General features: G+C 45.2%; 1 protein-coding gene across 2 annotated transcripts in view; it reads left to right on the top strand.

Annotated features, from left to right (window-relative positions):
• The window catches only part of CEP170B (centrosomal protein 170B), an 88,504-nt gene that overhangs the window by 44,021 nt on the left and 20,235 nt on the right, over window positions 1-24,248 (top strand). For both annotated transcript variants that reach the window (XM_034768012.1, XM_034768011.1), the window contains exons 7-13: window positions 3,102-3,215; window positions 4,079-4,555; window positions 7,803-8,566; window positions 10,360-10,548; window positions 11,854-11,977; window positions 13,568-15,364; window positions 19,766-20,012. In XM_034768012.1, the coding sequence (XP_034623903.1) occupies window positions 3,102-3,215; window positions 4,079-4,555; window positions 7,803-8,566; window positions 10,360-10,548; window positions 11,854-11,977; window positions 13,568-15,364; window positions 19,766-20,012 (3,712 nt within the window). The remainder of the gene's footprint in view (window positions 1-3,101; window positions 3,216-4,078; window positions 4,556-7,802; window positions 8,567-10,359; window positions 10,549-11,853; window positions 11,978-13,567; window positions 15,365-19,765; window positions 20,013-24,248) is intronic.

The following is a 24,248-nucleotide window of genomic DNA, read 5'->3' as shown; positions in this document are numbered from 1 at the left end:
CAGTAAATGCTGTATTTTTTAAAACAAAATTACTATATTTGGACTGTCATTTTCAATGCCAGCATTCCGGATTTATTAGTTTCTCAATCGGATTTCTTCTAAAATATTCCAAGTGGTGGTTGTTCGGTTTGGGGGAGGGGTTAACTCTTCCTTCAGACATACTTTTTAACTGTATATCCTATTGCTGCCATAGCAATAAGAACTAATTTCCACCCTTTCCACACTAAGCTGGCAAGATAGATCGGTGCAGGGGCAGTCTGACGATTCTTTTCAACAGCTCAGTGTGTGGTTTTAAAGCACAAGTCAAGTAACCGCTGTCTAGGCAGCCGTAACTTGAATATGATGCCATAGAAGAAGACAGGTTTTAAAATAGGTCCAATAATGGACATGCTGATAGCTGCCATTGCTGGAGGCATCTAATGCATAGGTATGAGGGGCTCAAGAGTACAGATATGCATGCTTGCGAAATTGCTATGAACATCTGCTAGCCCAAGTGTGCCATCCACTCTTGGTCCCCACCATGCTGAGAATGACAAATGAAAGCTATTTTACTTGCCTCTTTAAATAAGCAAAGAAAACCTTGTCTCAGGCAAGCGGGGGGGGGGGGGGGGGGAGGGGTTATAATCTTTACTCTTTACATTACAGTAGCATCCAGAGGCCCTAATCAGGATCAGTTAAATGTTTCACAAACATATGTGAAGAAATGCCCTGAATACCTAAGACCCATCCTAGGACCCTGATCTTAATTAACTTTAGTGGGGAATTCGCACCATGTGATTCAGCTGACCAATCAAAACTGGCATTGCCAAGACACCTTCCAGAAAACGAGTGATAAACAATAAATGGTAACCGTTTCCCGTGGGGGCGGGGGGATATAGAACATTTCTAGAAAAGTCTGGTTATGTTCATGCAAATGTTTGAGTTTTTTCCCCATGTGACCAGATTTCATGGGGACAGTGTTTTTGAATGAAACTTTTTGATCAGTTCCATTAGCCATCATTTTCTCATAACAAAGACCTAACATTGCACTGAGATCTGTTTGAGTGAATCCCTGAAATCGCATAGCGCTTCATTGAATCCCAGTACAGGAGACGTCTGCCTGAGTAGAGGTTACTGTAGGATCAAGGCTAAGTGGCTACCAAGCAACTGTATGAGTTGTGTGAGTTGTACTTTGCACCATATGGATTACATGGTGTTATCCAGCAACTCTAGAACTCTAGGTTTCTTTCACTCTTTGGGGCAGGGACCATCTCTCTCTTTTGTGTGTGCATGTGTGTGGCAGGAGGGCAGATGGCCAGTGCAATGGGGGCCGTGGTTAGAGAGGCAATTAATCATTCTGCAGGCTCATAACAAGGTTGTGCATATTTGCTCATGACAATATTTATGTATCAACCTGAAATTCATCCTTATGTATCAACCTGAGAGTCATCTTCTGTAATTCATAAATGCTAATCCATTTCATTGGATAGTGAGTGAGGGAATGAAGTTTGGTGTATAGTGTGCTCAGCCCATAGTGCGTCTGAGGGTATGTCTACACTACCTGCTGGATCGGCGGGTAGTGATCGATCTATCGGGGATCGATGTATTGCGTCTCATCTAGACGCAATAGATCGATCCCCGAACGCACTCCCTGTCGACTCCAGAACTCCACCAGGGCAAGAGGTGGAAGCGGAGTCGACGGGGAAGCGGCGGCCGTCGATCCCGCGCCGCGAGGATGCGAAGTAAGTCGATCTAAGATGTGTCGACTTCAGATACGCTAGTCTCGTAGCTGAAGTTGCGTATCTTAGATCAATCCACCCCTAAGTGTAGACCAGGCCTGAGTTGCCTTTGGTTACTTTCTGTGGCTTTGTGGGCTGAAGATAGCATGGTGGCCACACAGAGGATCTACTGCCTCTCGCTCTAGTCTTGGGGAAGTAATGGGGCAAAGGATTTCTTCCCACCCCTGCGCTGTATCAGTCTCTTCTTTCCAATATAAACGTTGCGTGGTTTGGATCAGCACCAACATTCAGCACAGGTCATTGCTCAGGGTAGGATCCCTGCTTGCCAGGGGTTGGAATGAAGGTCGCTGACCAAAATCTGGAGCGTGCCCAGCCGAAACTGGTTTACATGTCAAGAGCTAACACCACTTCCACCCATGTGCCTAGCGAGGAGAGAGAGTCTCCCACGGGACACTAAGAAAGGATTTGTAATGAGGCTCAGCGTATCCCAGCACTAGGAACCGTGAGATGTGCCCTGGTAGCACCGGCGTAGATGCAGGACCTTGCAGCAGCATGAGCGTCGTTTCGCAGCGTGGCTGTTCTCTCTCATGCTGAGCTAATGCAAGAGAAGTAACTTGAATGCAGCTCACTTAACTCTGCAGTGAAAAATCACCATAACAGATTGCCAGCCTGTTGGTGTTATTCAGGATTGGGGTTGTAGGCAGGATTTGGCTTTTACAGCAGACTTCCTCTTATTTATACCTCCCTTCACCTTTACTACTTTGTATTTCCATACTGAGTCCAGTTCTGCAATCCATCAAGGACAAAGCTCCCATGATTTTCACCTGGAGGTTTGCATCCAATAGAACTGCAGGATTGGGAACTGTAAGTTTAAAGAGACACAGTTAAATCCTCCTTTAAGACGTCCATGTCTGGAAGAATTTAAATTTCACTTTTTTCACATTTATTTTGCTTTTTGCGTTTTGCTCAGCTGGGACAATGAATTATGGTAGAGTCACTCTTTGGTTTCTCAGCAATAATATAATGCTACTGTTCGGGTTTGCAGCACAGCAGGGCATACTTAAAATCCAAAAGAAAACAGACAGTCTTCATTGCAATTTCTCTCCTTTTTTTTGCCCCTTCTTTCTTTCTTTCGCCCTGCTCCCCTCACCCACCAAAACTTGGGGTCTGAACTAAATTGGGAGGAGACACTGGCAGTTTGAGCCAACAATATTTTGTAGTGAAATGCTGGAAAATTGCTTGAGTATAAGAAAGTCCATTGAGAGTCCGTCAGTCCACTTGCACCTCCCTATTAGCAGACTGTACTCTGTTGCCTTTATGAATCTGATAGCCAACGCCCACTGATATTTGCAGTCATGGTAACTCCTTGCTTTCCCTTCCCAGAGACAGCTCCTTATCGCACACCCCTGTATGGTCAGCCTTCATGGTGGGGAGAAGATGATGCAAATAACAAACTAGAAAGGCAGGAGGACAGAAGGCAAGAAGAACATTATTCAGGTAATGGAGATGGTCTTTTGGGGAAAACTGATTCTTTTTATTTCCTGCTGCACAACACTCTTTCAGAAATCTAGTGACTAAAATTCCGTGTACTCTTTAAATTTGCATTCAGTTGTAATATTTTTGTTCAAAACAAAATGGGAATAAGGGGAAATAAAATAACGTGTGTTTGCTTGACATTGTGTGAAATGATAAATAGTGAAAGTTGCTTTGGTAATACACTTTTAAATCCAAATAAATAAATACCAAGAACACCACCCCAACGGGCCTGCTTGATTTCTGTTAACACCATGGAGGACACTAATACATTATGAAATCAAGCTCTGATCCTAGCTTCATATTCACAGGTAGTCCTATGGAAATCACTCGTGTGTCTAAAGTTAAGTAGAGGCTGATGTGGTCATGCAGGATCAGGGCTTAAGAAATTACACTGAAGAATAAACTTGGCTGTAGTTATTAACTGTGGGATGAAGTTGCACAGGAACCTAAGGACCACCCCAAACCCCACCACTTTCTGCTCCATGTTCAAGGTCCACTTCATTATCCTGCCTTCTCTAACATAAACACAGAGCAACCTACAAATTCAGGGGGAGCCAACCCAACAACCTCCCAAAATAAAACAAAAAACCTACCCAAATAAACGTTGCTCTGCAGACACAATTCTTCTTCTGGGGAGAGAGAGAACAAACCCCACATAACAGATGTTAGTCACGTTGCTTATTGAGGTTCTCAGGTCCTACAGCAATGAGGGTGGTATATAAACAATCAAACTATACAGTTACCATGTATAGTAATTTAAGCTTTTAATCTAACATTGATGTGGTGCCTGTAAGGTGTGTTCTTCCATATTTTTGTATCTGTAGAAAGAACGAAGGAGATATCCCAGCATGAAGGGGAGATCAATGGTAATGTTATTGCTTATCGAGACTCCCAGGAACAGTCTGTGTATGCATTCAGAAGAGAACCTAGTTATTTTGAAATCCCAACGAAGGAATTCCAACAGCCGGCAAAATCTCCTGAAACACAGGTCCATGAAATCCCAACGAAGGACATCGATGCCGTGGTGCCACCGGTTGTGCAAAGCCATGCCTCTTTTACCATTGAATTTGATGACTGTACCCCTGGTAAAATAAAGATAAAAGATCATGTAACTAAGTTTTCACTCAGACAGAGAAGACCTTTCAGTAAGGATGCGGGTCACACAGAGATGATGTCAGCGGAGAGCAAGGTGGCTGATTGGCTGGTTCAGAATGACCCAAGTTTGATGAGAAGGCAGTCTCCAGGAGACGATGTGTACAGTACAAAGAGTGACCTTCCGGTTCATGTGAGGACATTGAAAGGTAAGCTGTTGTTTTTCATGCTGGCTAGTCTGTGTGCTTGCCTTCCAAGTACAGCATAAATAGGGGCGGGGGGGAAATGTTGCCCTTTTTCTCAGCACAAAATTCGCAGGGTAAGAACCACTTCTCTGTGACAGGTATTTTTATAATCACTATCGACACTTCTAAGCCTAGTTCAGCTGGCTGATAGCCCACCTGCTGAACATGGATGCCACTTGTGATGCTGGCAGTGGAATGCTCTAACCCGGTTCCCACCCAGCTTTATCACAGCAGATCGTCAGACATATTCATCTCAAACAGAGTTTTTCTTCATGCCGTTAAGGCAGGTTAGAAACAGGTTTAAGTTAGTTAATCTATTCTCTTGGCCTCCTGTCATGGTAGGAATGACATTTGCTTTCAAATGTAGCTAATTGCCCTTGACCTTGCTATACAGTGGACAGTCACAATCCCAAGACAGTGGGGTGGGGGCTAGAGCTCCAGGGGCAGAGTCTGAGGAGTGGGGACAGAGGTTATTGAAATTCTGTACCATGGCTGTGAGAGAGGTTTCTTTTCCTTAACCAAAATGTATCTGGACCCCCCCCTCCCACTATTTAACTGTTCCAGGTGAATCCAGGTCACCTGCCTTTGGGAAGAGTCTGTCACCATGAGAGGTTTTCTGTCATCTCTTGCAGACAAGGAGGGGAAGATTTTCAAAGGCCCAAAATAGTTTGGTGTCCCACTGCTACTGGCAGTCGGGCATCTAATGTTCATCTGTGCCTTTGAAAATTCCCCCCACGATCTATTTGACCTGAGCTAGTTTGGCCGCCTCTATCAGGCCAGTTCATTGTCAAATGGGGAAAAGGCAACATCTTGTGAATTTCCACCAGTTTGCTCATGGAGGCCTTGCAACTGCCGGAGGAGCTACAGTTTGTAATCCTCCTGCCTGATAAAGTCAAGGAGGGGGGCTATCAGGTCCACCAATGGCTGAGGTTAATGGACCTTTACGGGATGGCAAGATACCAGCTTCCCTCAAAGGAGAAGTCACTAGGCCCTTGTCCAAGAAACCATCTCCTGATGTTGACAGTCTTGCTTACCTTTGACGTAATCTGCCATGGTATGTAGTGTTTGAGAAGGTAGTATAGGAAAGGAGCTCTGGTGTCTTCAGGGGTATGTCTACACTGCAATTAAACACTCACAGCTGGATCGGGCTAAGGGGCTGTTTAATTGTGTTGTAGACGTTCGGGCTCAGCCTGCAGCCGAGCTCTGGGACCCTCAGAGGTGGGTGGTCCCAGAGATCGGGCTGCAGGCCGAGCTCGAACATCTACACCATGATTAAACAGCCCCTTAGCCCGAGTCAGCTGGCATGGGCCAGCCACGAGTTTCTAACTGCAGTGTAGACATACCCTATGCGACTGCGTTTTGTTGTCTCGGATGTGAACCTCGGCTGTAGTGTATGGGAATGCACTGGAATAGTGCTCTTCCTTTTCAGAGAGATGCCAGGGGCTGGTGGCAGGCATTTGCTCATCTGCCCCTAGGATTTTCCCATATGGTGTTCTGTACAGCTGTGTGTGTCTCCCCGCTCAGTGTCTACATGAGGTTGGGGGGAGAGAGAGTGAGATAATGTGACGTTTCAATATGCGGATGATGCACGTAATTGTCTCCTTTTCATCAAATACCTAGTTAGTGTATATATCCATCTGTATGTAGGCAGAGGATTCTCTGATGAGAACTTTGCAACGTTTATCCACGCCTTTTTGACCTCCAGATTGGTTTACTGTGTAACATGTTCCTACGTGGGGCTGTCTTTGAAGAACACTTGTAAGCTACAGTTGGCCATCCCCTTAATTAGCATTGTTGGCCCCAAGGAACATTTTACACCAGTTTTCTGAGGTCTGCACTGTCTGCTTCTTTGCTTCTGGGAACAATTCAGGTGTCTTGACATCAGGATGTAAATACTCTGTGGTTTGGGTCCTGGCCACCAGAGGAAAGATGTAGTCTCTTACTGAATCTTACTGTGCTGTCATAACATCTGAAATCATCCACGGAACTTCTTCTCACAGTCCCAAGATTTTAACGTTGAGAGCAGGGTTCCCAGCCCTTAACTTGAGAACTTGCTGCTCACCTCGATCCAACAGAGACCAAGTTTACTGACCTTCAGGGCACAATACAAGGTCCATTTAATTGCTCAGCCTTTTTCTTGAGGAAGGAGCTAGTGAGATCTTTGAAAGGCTACATTAAGGATTTAGTGTTAAATCATGATGCTCTTTACCGGTGTGGTTGGGCCACTTAGATTTGCAAAACAGGTGCAGTTTTCCTTTCAACTGCATGGTGTTAAACCTCTATCTCTTCTTACCACGCATGTGTACGGTCTAGCGTACAGAGGTCTTTCCCCAGTTCTCCTGATGACTTGCTGTAAGTCCTTGGGCAAGTCACCCACAGCCTGGATACCTGGGATTCTTTCTTGGTTAAACGTTGGGTGGGCAGGGGAGATATTAAATGTTACAGAGATTCTGTACTAAAAATGTTACTACTTTTGGTGCAAAACAGAGCTTAATAAGTAAGAACCTTCCATAAAATAACCAAGTTAACCTTTGCCAGGAGGGTGAAGAAATGATGTGGAAGCCGTATACATAACTTTTGGGAATTTTATGACCTTAATCCTTAAGATAAAACTGAAAATCCTGCAACTCCTAAGGGGGAGAGAAAATAGAAGTTCAGGGGCGCTTTAGCTATAAATTCCGTCAGCCTGCTGCTCTTTCATCATCTTGGTTTGAGTCCATGGAATGCAATCTACAGGGCTTTTGTTTTGTTTTGTTTCCCCTGCTCTGCAGGGTAATTTTTGTTCCGCAACAAATGATGCATAACAAGATAATCTTTGAGACTAGTGAAATTGCACAGAATGGTAAAATAATTACTGTATTTATTTTGATTTAAATAATAAAAAAGATGCACATAAAAAGCTTTAGATGCCCTGATACATAATTAATTTTACAATAACAACAAAACCAAAACCCCAGCCGTATTTAAAAAGGAATTCCATCAGCCAGCTCCCTACAACCCCTCCCCCTACTTCCCACCCTTTCATCATTCTGGGACGCAAACACTCAGCTCTCTCTAAACACCAGATCAAACCAGGTGTCTTTTGCAGCGTGCCCAGTATGAACTATTCCTTTACAAAGAGAAAAATCCAGGATTGACCGTGCTGGGAGGTGGTTACTAGGGTTACAGTGAAATGTTAGTGTAGGAATAAATTGCATGTGAACGTTTTCAGGTAACAGACATGAAGATGGGACGCAGAGCGATTCTGAAGACCCCGTTGCACCCACAGCAGAAAAGGAGACCACCAGCAATGACCATGCAGCTGAACAAGCCAGGCTTCAGCGCCAGATCAGGCGCGACCCCCACGAAATGCTGCATAACCAGCAGGCCTTCGTCATCGAGTTCTTTGATGATGACACGCCTCGTAAAAAGAGGTCACAGTCTTTCACGCACAGCGCACACTCCTCCCAGAGCGACACGGATCCCGTGCCGAAAACCAAGGTGGAAAAGCGCAAAGCTGCCATGCCTGCTGAGAAGCTTGGTAGCCCAGTGCCACCTCCTCATCTGGCTGCCCAGGCAGGCAAGCCAGCCAGCAACTCCTCGGGGACACAGAGATCCAGCTCCTTTAAGAGAGAGAAGACAGAAGATCGGATCAGCTCTTCGTCATCCCCTGCTTCAAGGCCGTCTGCAAAGAACTACGGCAGCATTGGGAGGAAGTCTAAAATTGCTCAGGATTTTGCTGCTGAGTATCTAAGGGAGAACTCTCAAGCTGGAAAGCTCAGCGCTGAGAAGCCAGCACCTCTGCAGATGCCAGTGGCTCCCCGGGTAGTAATATCGTCTGCACCAGACCCTGCCACCGCACCACCTACCGACCCAAAATTGGTCAAGGCTCGGAAGCACGATGAGGAGGATAGTTTAAGTGAAACGGGCACATACACCATTGAGACAGAGTCCCAAGATAAAGAAGTAGAAGAAGCTCGGAAAATGATAGATCAGGTAAAATCACTCCAGGGAACACCTCTTATAAACGTGATCACGGTTGGCCGACAAACCAGGGGTTGACCCAGGGACCTCTAGGGTTCGTCTACGCTGCAAAGTGGCAGCCTGCGGCAGCTAGTCTCAGAGCCCAGATCTACAGACTCGGGCCCATGGGCTTGTGCTAGAGCGCCAAAACAGCCCCCCCTTTTCCCCCTCCCCAGGCTGAATTTGAGCACTGTAGCCTTGTCTGTAGACCTGGGCTCTGAGACGCTGCCGCTTGCAGTGTAGACGTACCCCTTGAGCCAAAAATATGAGCTGCGATGGCTTCAGCTAAAGGGTGTGAGCTGGATGGGAGCTCTAAGGGATTCCTGTCTTCTGTGGATCCGGCACAGAGGGGATCCTATCACACATTCACCACAGGCACCATAAATGGTGGTAAAATATCCATTAAAAACCCATCTGAAAAGGAGCAGGGGGACCTTATCGCAACTCACATCTTTGTGTCCAAACAGGATTTACATGAAAGGTACAAGAATGGCCTTGCCAATGTACCAGCAAAAAGCAACATGATGCTCAAAATTATGAAGGGGTCGATTCTGCAAAGTTTTGTACAAATGAGTAACTTTACACAACGGGACTGCTCGAATGCACAAGTCTTTGCAAGTTCAGGATCTAACTATGCATCATACCCTTTACCCCACCTCCTCCAGCCCTGCTGTTAATAATATATGGGGCACGTATACTCTGCCTGGCAGGCCAAAAGAAGCTGAAACGGAGGACAGATTTTCTTTATCTCAGGAGCCCCAGTGACATCCCCAACTCCTAGTTGGGGGTGGTTTGGTTTTGTTAAAGGGGACTTGTCCAGGCAGACGGCAACTAATTGCTGTAGGGAAGGGAGTGTCCGGGTGGGGTTGGTCATAGAAATGGTTGTATCTGTTTTAATTTTAAAAATATAAAATGAATGATAACTTAAAAAAAAACCCAACCACCCCAAACACAAACAGTTATTTTGTAAAGCGTGGCCTATTTCCAGGTTTAACAACAGAGGAAGCAGGCAGAGGTTCAAGTAAAACAGGCACGGGAAAAATAACAGAAATGTAGGCAAAGGGTAAAGTAAAGTAATTGAGTCAGGCTGTGAAGCTCTGCGCTTGCTGGCCTATGTACCCATGTGATCTTATCTCTGCTACTCCACATTCATCCTCCTCCTCCACTCCTTCCGATGGTTTGTTACACCCACTCGCTGCATGTTGTTTTAGGGCTTGTCTACAGGGGAAAGCTCGTGTGAAATAAGTGAGGATGTGAATGTAAAGCATAGGAGCTATTCTGCACTAGCGCCCCATGTGGACACTTTTATTCCGCACTGAGTGCCTCTTTGGGGATTAGTTTAATCCACTTCCAAAGAGTAATAAGAGTGTCCACACAAAAAGCTAGTGCGGAATAGCTATTCTGCTATATCGCTTCTGGGCTATTTCCCTGTAAAAAATAAGCCCTTAAACTAGATTGCAAGCTCAATGGGGCCTTGACCCTGATATATAAACAATCATAATGCAACAGTATAAAAATACTCCAATTAATAGATCTTTGCACTAAGGAGAAGGATAGTCTCATGGTTAGTTTGGGAGTCAGGTGACTTGATTCTTACCCTGATTTTTTTGAAGAGTGGCGAATAGAATAATTTACATGGTATATACAAATTGGTTTGTATCTGACCATTTGGGACCCCCGTTTCAGTGTGATTAGCATTTTTTGGATTTGGCTTTCATGGTTACGTTGTTTTAATCTCTCCTCTCCCCAACCACACTCTTTTTTAGGTTTTTGGCGTGTTTGAATCTCCAGAGTTTTCCAGATTATCTTCAGCCTACAGACCTGTTATAAAAGGCGAAAAGGAAGATTCAAGCTCTCACCAGCATCTAATCACCGAAAATGGCACCAGTCAGAAGACACTTTTGCTCCAGGCATTCCCTTCAAAACCCATTTGTGGGTCCCAGGCTGAGATGCAGGTACAGGGAACAGGGATGACTTATGTGCTTTTCTACCTAGGTGGGAATGTATTGATTCAATTTCACCTTTGGGAGACCAGTCTGTGTGTGCAACAGGCTCTCAGGGGGGTGTGACATTCCCTAGGGTGCAACCTGAACTGCTGTGTCCCTTCAGCTCTTCAGACTGGGATGCCTTTAACACTGCTTTGCTGCTGAATAGCAAACCTCTGCGGGCTCTGTTCACGCACCGCCCCTAGCAAGTAAAGTCACTCCCAGCTGAGTACATGAATGCTATGCCCAGCCATCCATAAATTACATACAGGGCGACACCCGCGTATCCCTGAATCCCAGCCTTGTCCCCTAGAAATGTGCATCTTGTACTGTTCAGTACAAGCTCATATATAGTCTGTCATTCCAACAGCGGGTAATGAATATGCAGCAGCCCCGTTGACCTAGTAGAGATTTCTTAAACACTTCAATCAAACACACTGGTTTAGATAAAACAATACAAGAAGTTTATTAACTAGAGAAAGATAGATTTTAAGTGATCATAAATGGTAAGGCATAAAAGTCAGCATTGGTTACCAAAGAAACAAAAGGTTAAACACGCAAGCTAATTCCTAAACTTTATCAGACTAATAGGCTTAAAAGCAAAAGGTTTGCCTCACCATGAGCTGCAATACATTTCACAGGCTGCGTCCCTTTCCAGCCTGGGACCATTCCGTCCCTTGTTCAGTTCTTTGAGAGTTGTTGCTGCCATAAGCAGAGAAATGGAAGGAGGAGAGAGGTGTCCTGTGGAGGTCGCTGTCCTTTATTTTTATATCCTCCTCCTCTCTCTGAGGATTATCGCCCTACCGGGGTGTAGACAAACAGTCTCCTCTGTACATGAGATTCGTATCATAGCTGGGAGGATATGTAAATTTCTTGTTTACACTTCCCCGTTGCTGAAGAATGGCTGCTTAAGTAAGTGATAACTCACTTGACTTTGTTGGTACCTGTCTGAGGTTGCCAGCGTGTCTTTGCCTCTGAAAAATGGGTTTGTTGGCATTACCCAGAACTACAATATATTTCAGTAACAATCATATAGCAAAATCTCATAATTTTACACATAGTGTTATACACATTTTAACAGGACAGTCATGTTCAGCAGATTATGAGTTTTCAAATGATACCTCACAAAGCATGCTTGGTACAGAATATATCATAATCATATAAAGGGGTGAACATGGGTTACAGAGTGTCATGTGGGTACAGGGTGTCACAGAGGGGTTTTGTGACAAGACTTAGGTTAAAAAATTGTATAACATTCCATTTGTCTTTTTATAGGTGCCTCCAGCATCTCATGGTGGTCAGAAATGGGTCTCTAGGTGGGCAAGTCTTGCTGACAGCTACACAGACTCAGGGCTTTGTGATGGTCAACAGCAGGGATTATTATCTGAGGGCCATACAGGTAAGTACTGTACTGATGCCATCTTCAGGATGCTGGACAGTTATTTAAAAGTGACATGAAAAGTGTGTGTTGGGGGGGAAGATGTGCTTATGCTCCTTTTTGTTGCTTTCTGATGGACATAAAGAGCTTAAAATGCTCTTAAATTTTCTTACAGCTTACTGTCTGTTCTAACTGAAGTATTCGGAAAGAAATCTTTCTTTGTTTAGGATTAGCTGCCTCATCCCTTCAGTTAAGGGTTATGAAGGCGCCCAGTACACATTTGAGTCATCCAAGTTCTCCAACAAGAAAAGTGAAGACCATACTTGACATTCCTGATGTTTCTTAAGGTGGCATAGGGAACAATAACACTTAAGGGGGCAGGATTGGAAATAACCATCCATCAGGAATTGTTTATACTTCATTAAAAAGGAAAGGCAGAACCTCAATTTTTCCTTTGCAAGACATTAATGAAAGCTAGTACTGACCAGCCCTCTTTAGCTGTGGTTTTGTTGCACTTCTCCCATATTCTCAAGCTGTGCTGAGCATATCTGACTGTCCTTGGGTTTGGAAGAACTAGGTAGCAGTATTTGAAGTGATTGTAAGAAGCCTGATGCATAAAACGAAGTACAAGAGAAGAAAAAACAAAATGAAGTCTTAGAATCATGTCAGAGATGGGAGCTAAAAAACGGAAAGGGCCCTCAGACTTGATGTTGAGAATGGGAGTCAGAGAGAGTAGGAAATGTTGTAATCCAGAAGACAACCATGCCCCCTCTCTCTAGATAAGGAGCCATATGTCCTCGCTCCAACAGCTAAAAGGCTGCAGAAAGCAATTGTTTTGTTCCAGAGATTATTTCCATAATGTGGCACATTGTACTTGAATTCTCCTGGACAATTGGGTGTTTTATCTTGCAATGCCAATCAAGTTACAAGCCATGTATTATTTAAATGAAAAATGCCGGAAGATATGAAATCCTGAGCTGTGACATGGGGTGAAATAATAACTCTTCTAGTAAAGTGTGTCCTTAATAACACGTAGAATATCATTGGCTTCTAATTCCTACTCCTGTTTAAACAGGAGGATTTCTATATGGAGACTTTGATGTGGAATACAATCTGCTAAAGTCGGTACAAGTGGAAAGTGGCATCTCTTTAGTGAAGTAAGCTATATCATCTAGCACATTTCTTAAAATGTTGCATCTCTGGTCCAAACATATGGCTACATGGGTGACAGCTTTTCCCCGTTCCCTTTGGCAGGAAGAAGATATAGTTTCAGGGTCTCTTGTATATTTGTATGGTCTTTTAGATTTATATAACTGTGACAAGAGTGCTTACACGGCTGGGATGTTTGAATGTCAAGGTTATTAAATCAGATTTAGGCCTTGATCCTGCAAGGTGATGAGCACTCTGGCCTTGATCCAGCCTGGGACTTAAGCAAATGCTTAGCTTTAAGCATGTGTATGGGACCTATTGATGTCAGTGCTTAAAATTAAGCACGTACTTAATTGCCTTTCTGGATCTGCGCCTTGCAGGCTCAAGCCCCTGGTGAATAAATGCAATGTTCTAGTTCAGCATGTAAACAGCATTTAATGGGTGTCTCTTAATCTTTCTTAGAAAGTAGCACAGCTCATAAACTGGGAGAACCAGAGACCATTGTGCCCTCAAGAACAAGAAGGCTTCTTCCCCAGCTCCCACCGAGTGATAAATCTGACAGCCCAACACCCACAGTTTTAATTTGTCAAGACTCGTATCCTGAAGTATCCAAGAGAAATGTTGTAAAGGAACAGGGTAAAGAAACCTGTGCTGATCCCAGCACCCGATTGTTCATCCAAGAGGACTTGGATCCTGATAGCCTGAGTGATGCCAGCAAGTCCGACGATGGCTTTGGTTTGGAAAAAGGAAAGAAATGCAAAGAAAACAGTAAAATGCCTGAGCAAGAACGACGAAGCGGGGAAGACTTAAAACCTGAGGTCCGACAGCCGGCAGCACCAGGGGTTTCAAGTATCACAGCTGTAAGTGAGCCAGTATCTACGTCCTTCTACATTGGTGATGACACTAATGAAGTTGGGATTCCCTCCAAGCTTTCTCTAAGTACGTCTCATTCTCGAGCAGACAAAGAATGCAAGGATCAAGAATTTCCTGTCAAGTCACTCAGTGCAGCAGCTTCTGGAAAGCCAGTGGTCAAAGACGTTAACAGCACGTACGTTAGCGCATCGGGGCAAATGGTGATTTCCCTTCATCAGAATCTTTCTCAAGAGCAAGAAAACATAGCCACAAAAGAAATATCCTCCTTCATTAGGCAGGAAAGTTTTACCAAAGATAAATCAAGCGGCGTTGTTCCTCAGAATAAACTTCCTCATATTTCAAGTCACCCTCTGCTTAAAGATTTAGATGTTGCACGATCAAGTCGTATGGACTATAATCAAGACACTCATCTTATCCTTAAAGACACTGAAACTGCTTTGGCAGCACTGGAAGCCAAAATACTCTGTCAAAACCACCAGTTGGACCTTTCAGAAACTATTCCCGGGCAGCTAGAAGACTCCTTATCTGGGGACTCTGATGTGGACACGGCAAGCACGGTCAGCTTGGTTAGCGGTAAAAACGTCCCAAGCAGCACACCGAAATGCCAAGTTCCGAGCAGCTTGCAGAAAGAGAAATCCTCCTCCACTCCCTCTATCCAGGACCAGTGCAGCCAGCCCAGCGCTCGCGAAAGGCTGTCAGAAAAACGCAGGATGCTTCCGCCCGAGGCAGGAAACAGAGGAGAAACCGCCAAACGTTTCCAAATCAAGCGTAGTGCTGGGGCTCGTGGGTCACTGGATTTTACGGACGACGAAAGAAGCTCTAGTCTTCCTTACTTCCCAGGATCTGAAACGGCCTCCTCTGATCACGAGCATTCTGTGTCAAAATCCGTCCCCAGAAGGAAACCTTTTACTCAGGCTGTGAAAGAGGAGCGCGGCAAAGTGACTGCCACTGTGCAAAAAATCCAGCAAGTTCTCACCAGGTCCAACAGTTTATTGACCCCCAGGCCCACGAGGGCCTCAAAACTCCGTCGCGCCCGGTTGGGAGATGCATCAGATAATGAATGTGCCGACACCGAGAAAACCACCTCCAACCTCGAAGCCACAACTGCGTCTTCTAAACAATCCGCGGAGTCTAAAAAGCTGTCCAGGCTTGACATCCTTGCCATGCCAAGGAAACGGGCAGGTTCGTTTACGGTGCCAAGCGACTCTGAAACCACGCAGCCAAGAACTGGGTTTTCGGGACGCAGTGTGGAGTCGTATTATGCAAATCGGAAGCCACCTGTGTCAGAGGCTAGAACTGCAGCTAGAAAAACTGCAGCTGCTGCTACTACAAAGCAACCTTTCAGTAGAACTCGTTCTAGCAGTGTCAGGTATTCATCCACCTCCAGTAAGTGCTTACGTTTTATGTTTCTCCTTAGTCCCGCTCTTTTATCATATATAGACTCTCTGTGGGCTCCAGGTGTAGTTCTCCTAGGAACACCAAAAGCATGGCGGTGGGTGTGCCATGAGGAGGAAGAGAGGAAAGGGATCAAGGAAGAGGGACAAAGGGAGGAGTGGGCACAAATAAGCATGTTGGTGCAATTCATGAACAACACAACTTGACACGTCAAGGTATAGAAATAGCACATAGACCCAACTGAGATTGTTTGATCAACCAGAAGGATTTCATAAGTGATTAGTGATTTTTTTGAGTGCCTCAGTTATTGCGTGCCCAACCTGAGATGCTTTCATAGCGGCTGACTTTCAGAAGGTGGGTATTCAGCACTTTCTAAAAGTCCGAGTGTCTCGAGTTGGGCACCCAAAATCACTCCTCACGTGAAGATCTTGGCCCTATTCACAAAGATAGAACTTCTCCACTTTCCAGTGTCACATGGTTTTGAAGAACCAGAAAACGTGCGCGTTGGCCCAACAGAGAATTTATAACTGTGTCAATGATGGTTTGAGGTCAGAGTAGTAAATCTGAAGGCATTAGAGAAGGCAAAACAAGGAATAAGCAAGTGAGCAAATAATTTGGAAGCAGCTCTGCTGCTTGCAGCAAATTCAAAACATTGGATGATTGGACAATTGGCGTTGAACTCTGATAGCCCATGGGGGGAGATTGCCTCTGCCCCTTTTTATGTTTGGCATGCAGCCTCCAAAATGTGCCATACTTACAGGAGCTGCATACTTAAATCTCTCATTGAGGAATATGGTGCAGATTATTTGGCTGCCTACCTGTGCAGCGCCATTGGCTATTTGTGAACCGTGTCCTGAACATTAACAGTTATGTTTGAACTATACTTAAATTAATAGATGGGGAAGATGCATATGACAGATACTTCACAGTAATCAGAGATGGTTCTGAACATCATTTGGTCTGATACCCTGGTTCCTTGGCCTGAGGGCATAATAACGTAAGAATGGCCCTACTGGGTCAGACCAAAGGTCCATCTAGCTCAGTATCCTGTCTTCCGACAGTGGCCATCCCAGGTGCCCCAGAAGGAATAAACAGAACAGGTAATTATCAAGTGATCCATCCCCTGTCGCTCATTCCCAGCTTCTGGCAAACAGAGGCTAGGGACATCATTCCTGCCCATCCTGGCTAATAGCTATTAATGGACCTATTCTCCATGAATGTATCTATTTCTTTTTTGAACCCAGTTATGGTCTTGGCCTTCACAACATCCTATGGCAAGGAGTTCCACAGGTTGACTGTGTGTCAACCATGCAGCAAGTCATATCAATTCACCTGGGCTTTTAGAGAAGGAGGGGAATGAAGAGGGTGAGGAATTCTGTGGCTTGCTGAGTTTCACTGGGGCTGTTGGGACAGTGGCTAGTTTCAGCCCATCTGTTTTTTGTAACTTGCGTCAAAGGCCTTTAGGGCTTGTCTTCACTACCAGGGTAAGTCGATCTAAGTCGACTTGAATAACATAGCTGGAGTCGACATAGCTTAGGTCGATTTACCCCGGTGTCTTCACTGTGCTTCCTATTGCATGCTGGAGTTGTTATTCACTGCTGTTGTTGTTTTAATTTTGACTTTTTAAATGATCTAATCTCCTTTTATTTTGTTGGGGTTTTTTTTACACACTGAGATGCAAAGAAATCAGCATAGAGTATGAAGAAGCTAAGGGAATATGTACAATATTTCCCTTGTATTTTCTGAGACGGTGCTCCTATTTACATTCTCTTGTGTTAGAATATTGACAAATCCAAAGCGCAGGGGGTTGGACCAGATGACCTCTTGAGGTCCCTTCCAGCCTTACATTTCAGAGTTTTCCAGATAGGTGCTTCCCCTACACTGGACCACAGACTTTGAATGTTAAAACAAATTCATGCCCAGTTCTTGTTCTAAATGAATTGGTTTTTGGCTTCCAGTACTTTGTTACAACACACTAACATATTTCTTGTGTAGAATTACAGCAGAGAATTATAATTCTTTCTGTTAAATCATTTTCTATTAAAATACTAATCTTCTAATTCCTTGATAGAATTCTGGACCTTGCACAAGTTCTACATAGACTGGGGTACTTTAATATGCTTTGTCGTACTGTAGATAGTGTTTGATACGTGTTCCTGTACTAATGAACAAACAGCTAGTACCCCCTTATAAGAGCAAAAAATAAACTTGAATAAGCTTAAATGTTTCACTGTGGTATCAAGGTGTTTTTTAACATGATACAGTCACAATTTGAAAGTGATGTGCTTTGACACTGGAACCAGAGATTCTGGGTGATGTGAGGACTGGGAGAGAGCAGTGAGGTAGATCTAGCTGCCTTATTCAAGGATTTCTTAAAATAGTTAGCTAAGAGCCATTACCTCCATCCATACTAGTGAAAACGTAATCCTACCAATAGAGAAACTGAATGAATACATGGCCATGAGACATGAGATGCCAAGATGTTGTCAGGTTATCTTAGGGCCGGTCTACACTGTGTGTGTGTGTGTGTGTCAGTCAGTCAGTCAGTCAGTCTAAGATACGCAACTTCAGCTACGAGAATAGCGTAGCTGAAGTCGACGTATCTTAGATTGACTTACCTCGCATCCTCGTGGCTCCCCCCCGTCGACTCCACTTCCGCCTCTCGCCCTGGTGGAGTTCCGGAGTCGACGGGGAGTGTGTTCGTGGATCGATTTATCGCGTCTAGACGCCGATCCAGGACGTACCCTTAAGCAATTGTACTGAGATGTCAGGATATTATCAGAATGTTTTGAAAGCTCGGGGCCAGATTTGTCTCACTTATGTTGGATTTATGCAGCGTGATGTCATTGGCTTCAGTGGACTTAATTCTGATTTACACTAACCAAGGTGTGTGGTGGATCAAGCCCTTAATTTTGAAATGTCCACTGAATGCAAGAGTAACCTCTTGATTCTGAAAGTTGAATGGCTTTTTAGGTATTTTTTAAACACTCTCTCAGCTGAATTACGAACAGATTCATTTTTCTGGTAACTTTGTCATGAGCCAAGGCTCTTAGAAAGTTGTAACCAAACTAGTAATGTGTCTAGCAGTGTTCTGTTCATAGTTAAGGGGTAACTGCATGTCTATAGACAGTTGCTCTCCACATTTTATATGCCAAATGCAATATTTTCATTTGTCTGATACCACCTATGTCCATTACTTCTGTCATTGGCTTTATTTGATTGTTGTGGTTTAGTATTGTGATAACCTTGGTAACACAGTGAAGCTTTTAAGTGTATTCAGGTCATACTTTAGTTTTAAATTAAGTGGCTAATTCTGTCTTCTATAGATTATCATGGCAGAACATAAGAGGTGAAACTATTAATTATTAAGTAATATAATGGGATATTAAACAAACAAATATTGGGAGCCCAAGTTTCAAATGTAGGCACTGAGTTGGCCTAATGTTGATACGTAGATGCCTAAAAATGGGTATCTAAGGGCAGGTCTACACTAACCCCGCAATTCGAACTAAGGTACGCAACTTCAGCTACGTGAATAACGTAGCTAAAGTTCGAAGTACCTTAGTTCGAACTTACCTCGGTCCAGACGCGGCAGGCAGGCTCCCTCGTCGACTTCGCCTACTCCTCTCGCCGAGCTGGAGTACCGCAGTCGACGGCGAGCACTTCCGGGTTCGACTTCTCGTCCAGACAAGACTCGATAAGTCGAACCCAGAAGTTCGATTTGCTTGCCACCGAACTACCGGGTAAGTGTAGACCTACCCTAAGTGCTTAAGGACCTGCTTCAGAGCCCAGGGAAATGAAGGAAAAGACTCTCATTGACTTTAGGAGACTTTGGAGCAAGCCCTAAGTACTCATTTGAATACTTTTCTGAGGCGTTTGAAATCCTGTTAAAAGGGAATGCAGATTTTCACAAATAAAACGGAGCGTGAAAATCTATGCTTCATTTAATTCCTCCCCCCGCCCCCTCCCCCCCCCCCCTTTTTTTTTTTTTTACTTCCAGCTCACCTTTAAGGTGCTTGGCACACTTGAAAATTGGGCCCTGGGGACTTCTAGGAATCTAACTTGTGTATTACTTATAGATGGAGCTTCTGTGTATGGCAAATCAAGTCGGACAATAATAGAGTATGTTTAGTTGATAATACAGTCAATATGCTTTTCCACTGGAATGTATAACTTCAAATTCATATAGCTTGTGGCCGATCCATTAAAATAGTGAGCCGTTTTTAAATAAGCTCTACCAAAGTTCCCTTTAACTGAAAAGATGCACAGAAACTCTCCGGGCCTTTCTCTGTGTTTGTGGGCTAGTTTGTACTACTCCTTGTTTTGCCCGCTGTAGTTAGACTGAAATCTCTTCTCTTCTTCTTCATCTGAAACCAATTCATTTTTTGTAAGCTTCAAGGCGGAGACAGCAGGGTTCAGATTACACTTCTACTTCAGAGGAGGAGTATGGCTCAAATCACAGCTCCCCTAAACACAAACGCTCCCATACTTCAACAGCCACGCAGACATCTAGGCCGCACAGTTCTGGGCTGAGCCGCCAGAAGCACAGCGGGAGAGAAACGGATGACGACGAAGACTACGATGAACCTGACCCCTTCCACTTCAGTGCACAAACAGCCGAGATAGCCGAGATAGCCAGGTGAGCTGGAATCACAGTGCCAAGCCGTTCTAGGAAAACTGATCTCCTGCGTTACCTCAGAGTTCAAACCAAGCTGGAAGGAGGGAGCCTGGGGAGAGAGAATCCAGCATTGTAAGAGAATGTAGTTAGAGAATAAAGTATACTCTCTAGGGGCACCAGTGAGCTGTGGAGTGACACAGTACAGCCTCTCATGCTGCCAAGTGTTAGTGACATACATAGTCCTTTCCTCCTTACTTGGAGGATCCTTGCATTATATAATGACATGAGCTGGTTGTATGTTTACTCCTTCAACTGAAATTCTATCACTCCTTTTTCTTTATCCGTTCGTTCTCCCCCTCCCCCAGTTAAACACAGTTCTGGTTTTAGGGCCTGATCCAGCTCCCATTTTCTATTGAGGGCCCATTGTGTTTTGGCTGCTTCTCTTCCTGCTCTAGCAGCAAATCTAAAATACATGCTTGTCTATACCCTCCTGTTTACTTTAGCGGTCCCATTTGCACTCCTGTAACTCCGTGGCTCATAGGGGTTTATAACTAGGTCATAAAACTTCTCTGTGACCCAGCCTGTGAGTTTATTTTATGTTGCTGTTGGTTTAAATGATTGGGCCGTATGAGGTCAGGGAGGAAAATACAGGAGTGGTGATAACTATGACAGCTGCACTGACAGATGTGCTGTGATTAATTGTATATCTGCAGAAGCACATTTGTCTTTAAGAAAACTTCATGTGTAAAGGGCAGTGGGCATTTGAAGGAGTGATTTGAGGAATGATGGAGCAGAGGGAAGGAAAGGGTGCCCTGGTAGTTAAGGCGCTGGACTGAAACCCAGGAGATCTGAATTCAGTTTCTGGCTCTGCCACAGACTTTTTGTGTGACCTTGACCAAGTCACTTAATCTCACTGTGCCTCAATTCCCCATCTGTAAAATGGGGCTAATGCCACCTCATTCCTTCCACCTGTTCTCCGACCTGTCTGTTTAGACTGGAAGTTCGTCAGGAAAGAGTGGGAGCCAGAAGCGTGATTTCCTTTTATTAAGAGACAGTTACCTATTATAGTTAGAGGGCAACAAATACATAAATACTCTTCTCCTTCCCTGTTATCAGTCATTGTAGTTGCCTTTGGGTTGTCACATGTTTGCACTTCAGAGGTGTGGGGGAAGTGTTAATGGAAGGGGGGTGGCAGTGCAATTGAGTTGAAAGGTTAACAAAGCAACTGGGAAATTCCCTTACTAAGATACGTTCTGCAGTGTGACATAGTATGAACCCCCTTGCCCCAACGTTTCTCAAACTGGGGTTTGTGGACTCCTGGGGACCCCGAGGGTACCCCAAGGGGTCCGTGGGCCCCAATGATCAACTCCTTCCCCTCCCTTACTCAACTCTTTCCCCTCCCTCTCAGGGATGTTCCCCGGCATGCTGGAGGCACTGGTGTGGATGGAGCGGAGTGGGGACGGGACACACTCGGGGGAGGGGACGGAATGATGTCTGGGGCTGCCGGCCCCGCTGATCAGATAGGTTTGCCAATCCTCCCGTTTTCGCCGGGAGTCTCCCAGAATCGGGCTCTATCTCCTGGAGGCTACTAACGCCGAACCGGGAGATTTTAGGCGCTAAAAGTCCAGTGGTGTAGCAGGGCTAAGGCAGGCTCCCTGCCTGCCCTGACTCTGCGCCGCTCCCGGAAGCAGCCGGCGCATCCCTGTGACCCTTGGAGGGGGCAGGGGGTCTCCGCGCATTGCCCCTGCCCCGAGCACCAACTGTGCAGCTCCCATTGGCCGGGAACTGAGGCCAATGGGAGCTGCGGGGGTGGTGCCTGCAGGCTGGGGCAGCGCACGGAGACTTCCCGGCCCCCTCGTCTAGGAGCCGCTGCCAGAGGAATTCCTGGTTGCTTTCGTGAGCCGCCCGAGGTAAATGCTGCCCAGCTGGAACCTGCACCTCTCACGCCCTCTCACACCCCAACCCAGAGCCCGCACCCCCTCCCGCAGGGGGCAGGAAGAGGTGGGGTGGGGGTGGGGCATTGGGGGAAGCGGTGGAGTAGAGGCGGGGCCTGGGGCGGAGCGGCAGAGCCATCCCTTGGGTAGGGTGAATCGGGGCAACTGCTCCAGGCCAGTGCAATTGGCCGGAGCGGTCAGTCCCGGAAGACCCAGTGCAGCGAGTCCCCCGGCCGGAACCCTGAGCTGCCGTGGCACTACAGCCAACAATAGCCCCACAATAGCTGCCGGCAACTGCCAGCAGCAGCAGGCGGCCCCGCACCAGGCTGGATCCATCCCGCCGGCCCAGCCACCAATGCAGAGCTGGGGCCTCAAACTGGCGGGGGCTGATTTGCAGTGGCACTGGAACATTTTTAATAGTGGGGGTGCTGAAAGCCAGCACCCTCACCCCTGTCCAGCCCGCTCCCCCAGCTGAGGCTGGGAGAAAAGCCCCAGGCGTGGGGCTGGCAGCTGGGACTCTGGGTGCACAGGGCCGGCAGCCGGCCCCCTGGGGTGCGCTGCAACACCCCCCGTACCCGTAGTTCCCACGCCTATGCTGATTTGTCCCTGGGCCTGCACCCCCTTAGGGACGGCCTTGCTGAGCAGGGTGGCTTGGGGGGTCCCTGAAAATTTTAAAATCAAAATGGGGGTCCTCAGGTTGCTAAAGTTTGAGAACCGCTGCCCTACACAAAGGATAACAGGTCTCCCGGAGCCCAGCACCAGCATCATGAGAGCACCTGCCCTCTGGCAGGCTCTCAGCACCTGCCCTTGCCACGGTATCTTAGCAGCGCCCACCATCTGGACATTTTCCAGCAACTACCTGGCAGCTCTACTGCCCCTCCCCTGGTGGGCTATACCTTGCCTGTTTCCAGCATCACGCACTCACCCTGCTACCTACTTTACATACTGTCAGTTTAAGAAGCCAACTTTTATCTACAGTCAGTCAGTCTTTCCACGTTGTCCACAGTATGGATTTTCTAAAGGTTTTTTCTTTTACAAATGTTCCAATGTAAAGGTTAAAACATCCAATCAAAGTAGAAACAATTATCGACTTTGCTTCATAGGAGGATTCCCTAAAAGAGAGAGCACTTTAGATTGCAAAAGCTATAAATAAATGGTTACATCAGATTTGTCTAGCATTGTACACTGAGCACACTGCAGAACTCGGTCAAGTAGTCTGGTTCATAATTGCTGCTCTGATTTTTCCGCTTCTGCTTCTGCTCCCGAATTAACTGGGCGTGGTTTAGAATAGTAAGTGAGAGTTAAAGGAGAAAATTCCACTTGTTTACAAAGAGGATAATCACATAATTGATGCAGTCTGTGACAACTGTATCTGAAACAGACAAGTGTAGATGGTGCATGAGACATGCAGATCTAAATATTATTTCATTAGTTCAACTATACATCCTATTTCTGAGGAAATCACTTCAAAATATTTTGGTGACCTCATGGTTTAATAAATTACTTGATTACTCCAGCAAAAGAAATACATTAAAGAAACACTCGCTGGCTGGGAGACAGCTTTAAAGAAATTACATCAGGCTTTTTTTAAAACTAGACCAAGATTTTTAAAAAGTAACTAGTTAGTTTGGGTACCTGAATTTTTTGGTTTTAACTTGATTCCTTAAAGGAGCTTAGGTATTGGATCCCTTTAAAGTATTTCAATCTGGGTGCTTACTTTTTCAAGCCTTTTCATTTTTGCATCTCCTTTGGGTTGGTCAGTGAAACTGAACTGGTCAGTTTCACTTTTGCTGTTTTCATACCTAAGAACAATATTGTTTATCTACTTAGGTTCTTTGGATTCTCATTACCACAGTATCCATCAGACTGAGTTTCCTATGCAGCAAGGGAATGTCAAAATTTTAAAAAAAAAAAATCATTAACATCTGAAAAGCATCCATGAAAATATTTATTTTCATGTTAGGTTTTGTAAATGTCCTTTTTTATGTGTGGTTTTTGAGGGAAAGAAATTTTAAAATTTGAGGTCTAAAGAAAGTTTTTCTTTTAAAAACAAACAAATTTGTTTTTGGGTTGCCTATATAATAGAACATTTCCTGATGTCATGGTAGAGCCAATAGAATCAGCCTCTGATTAAAACATCACAATTTTTGAAACCCCTCCGGCTCCACTGTAAAGAAAATGGACCAGATTCAACCCGGGTTTATGTGAGCGTCTGCCAGTGAAAACCACAGCCCAGGTCCCTGGCGTTGGACAGTGCAGCAGAAGAGGTGGTTGCGCGGATGTAAAGCGATTGCAAACTTCCTTTTATCAGAGTTTAGAGGCA

Source organism: Trachemys scripta, chromosome 4 (genome assembly GCF_013100865.1).
Source record: "Trachemys scripta elegans isolate TJP31775 chromosome 4, CAS_Tse_1.0, whole genome shotgun sequence".
NCBI classification, from domain to species: domain Eukaryota; kingdom Metazoa; phylum Chordata; order Testudines; family Emydidae; genus Trachemys; species Trachemys scripta.
This window is presented reverse-complemented; position numbering and strand designations above follow the sequence as displayed.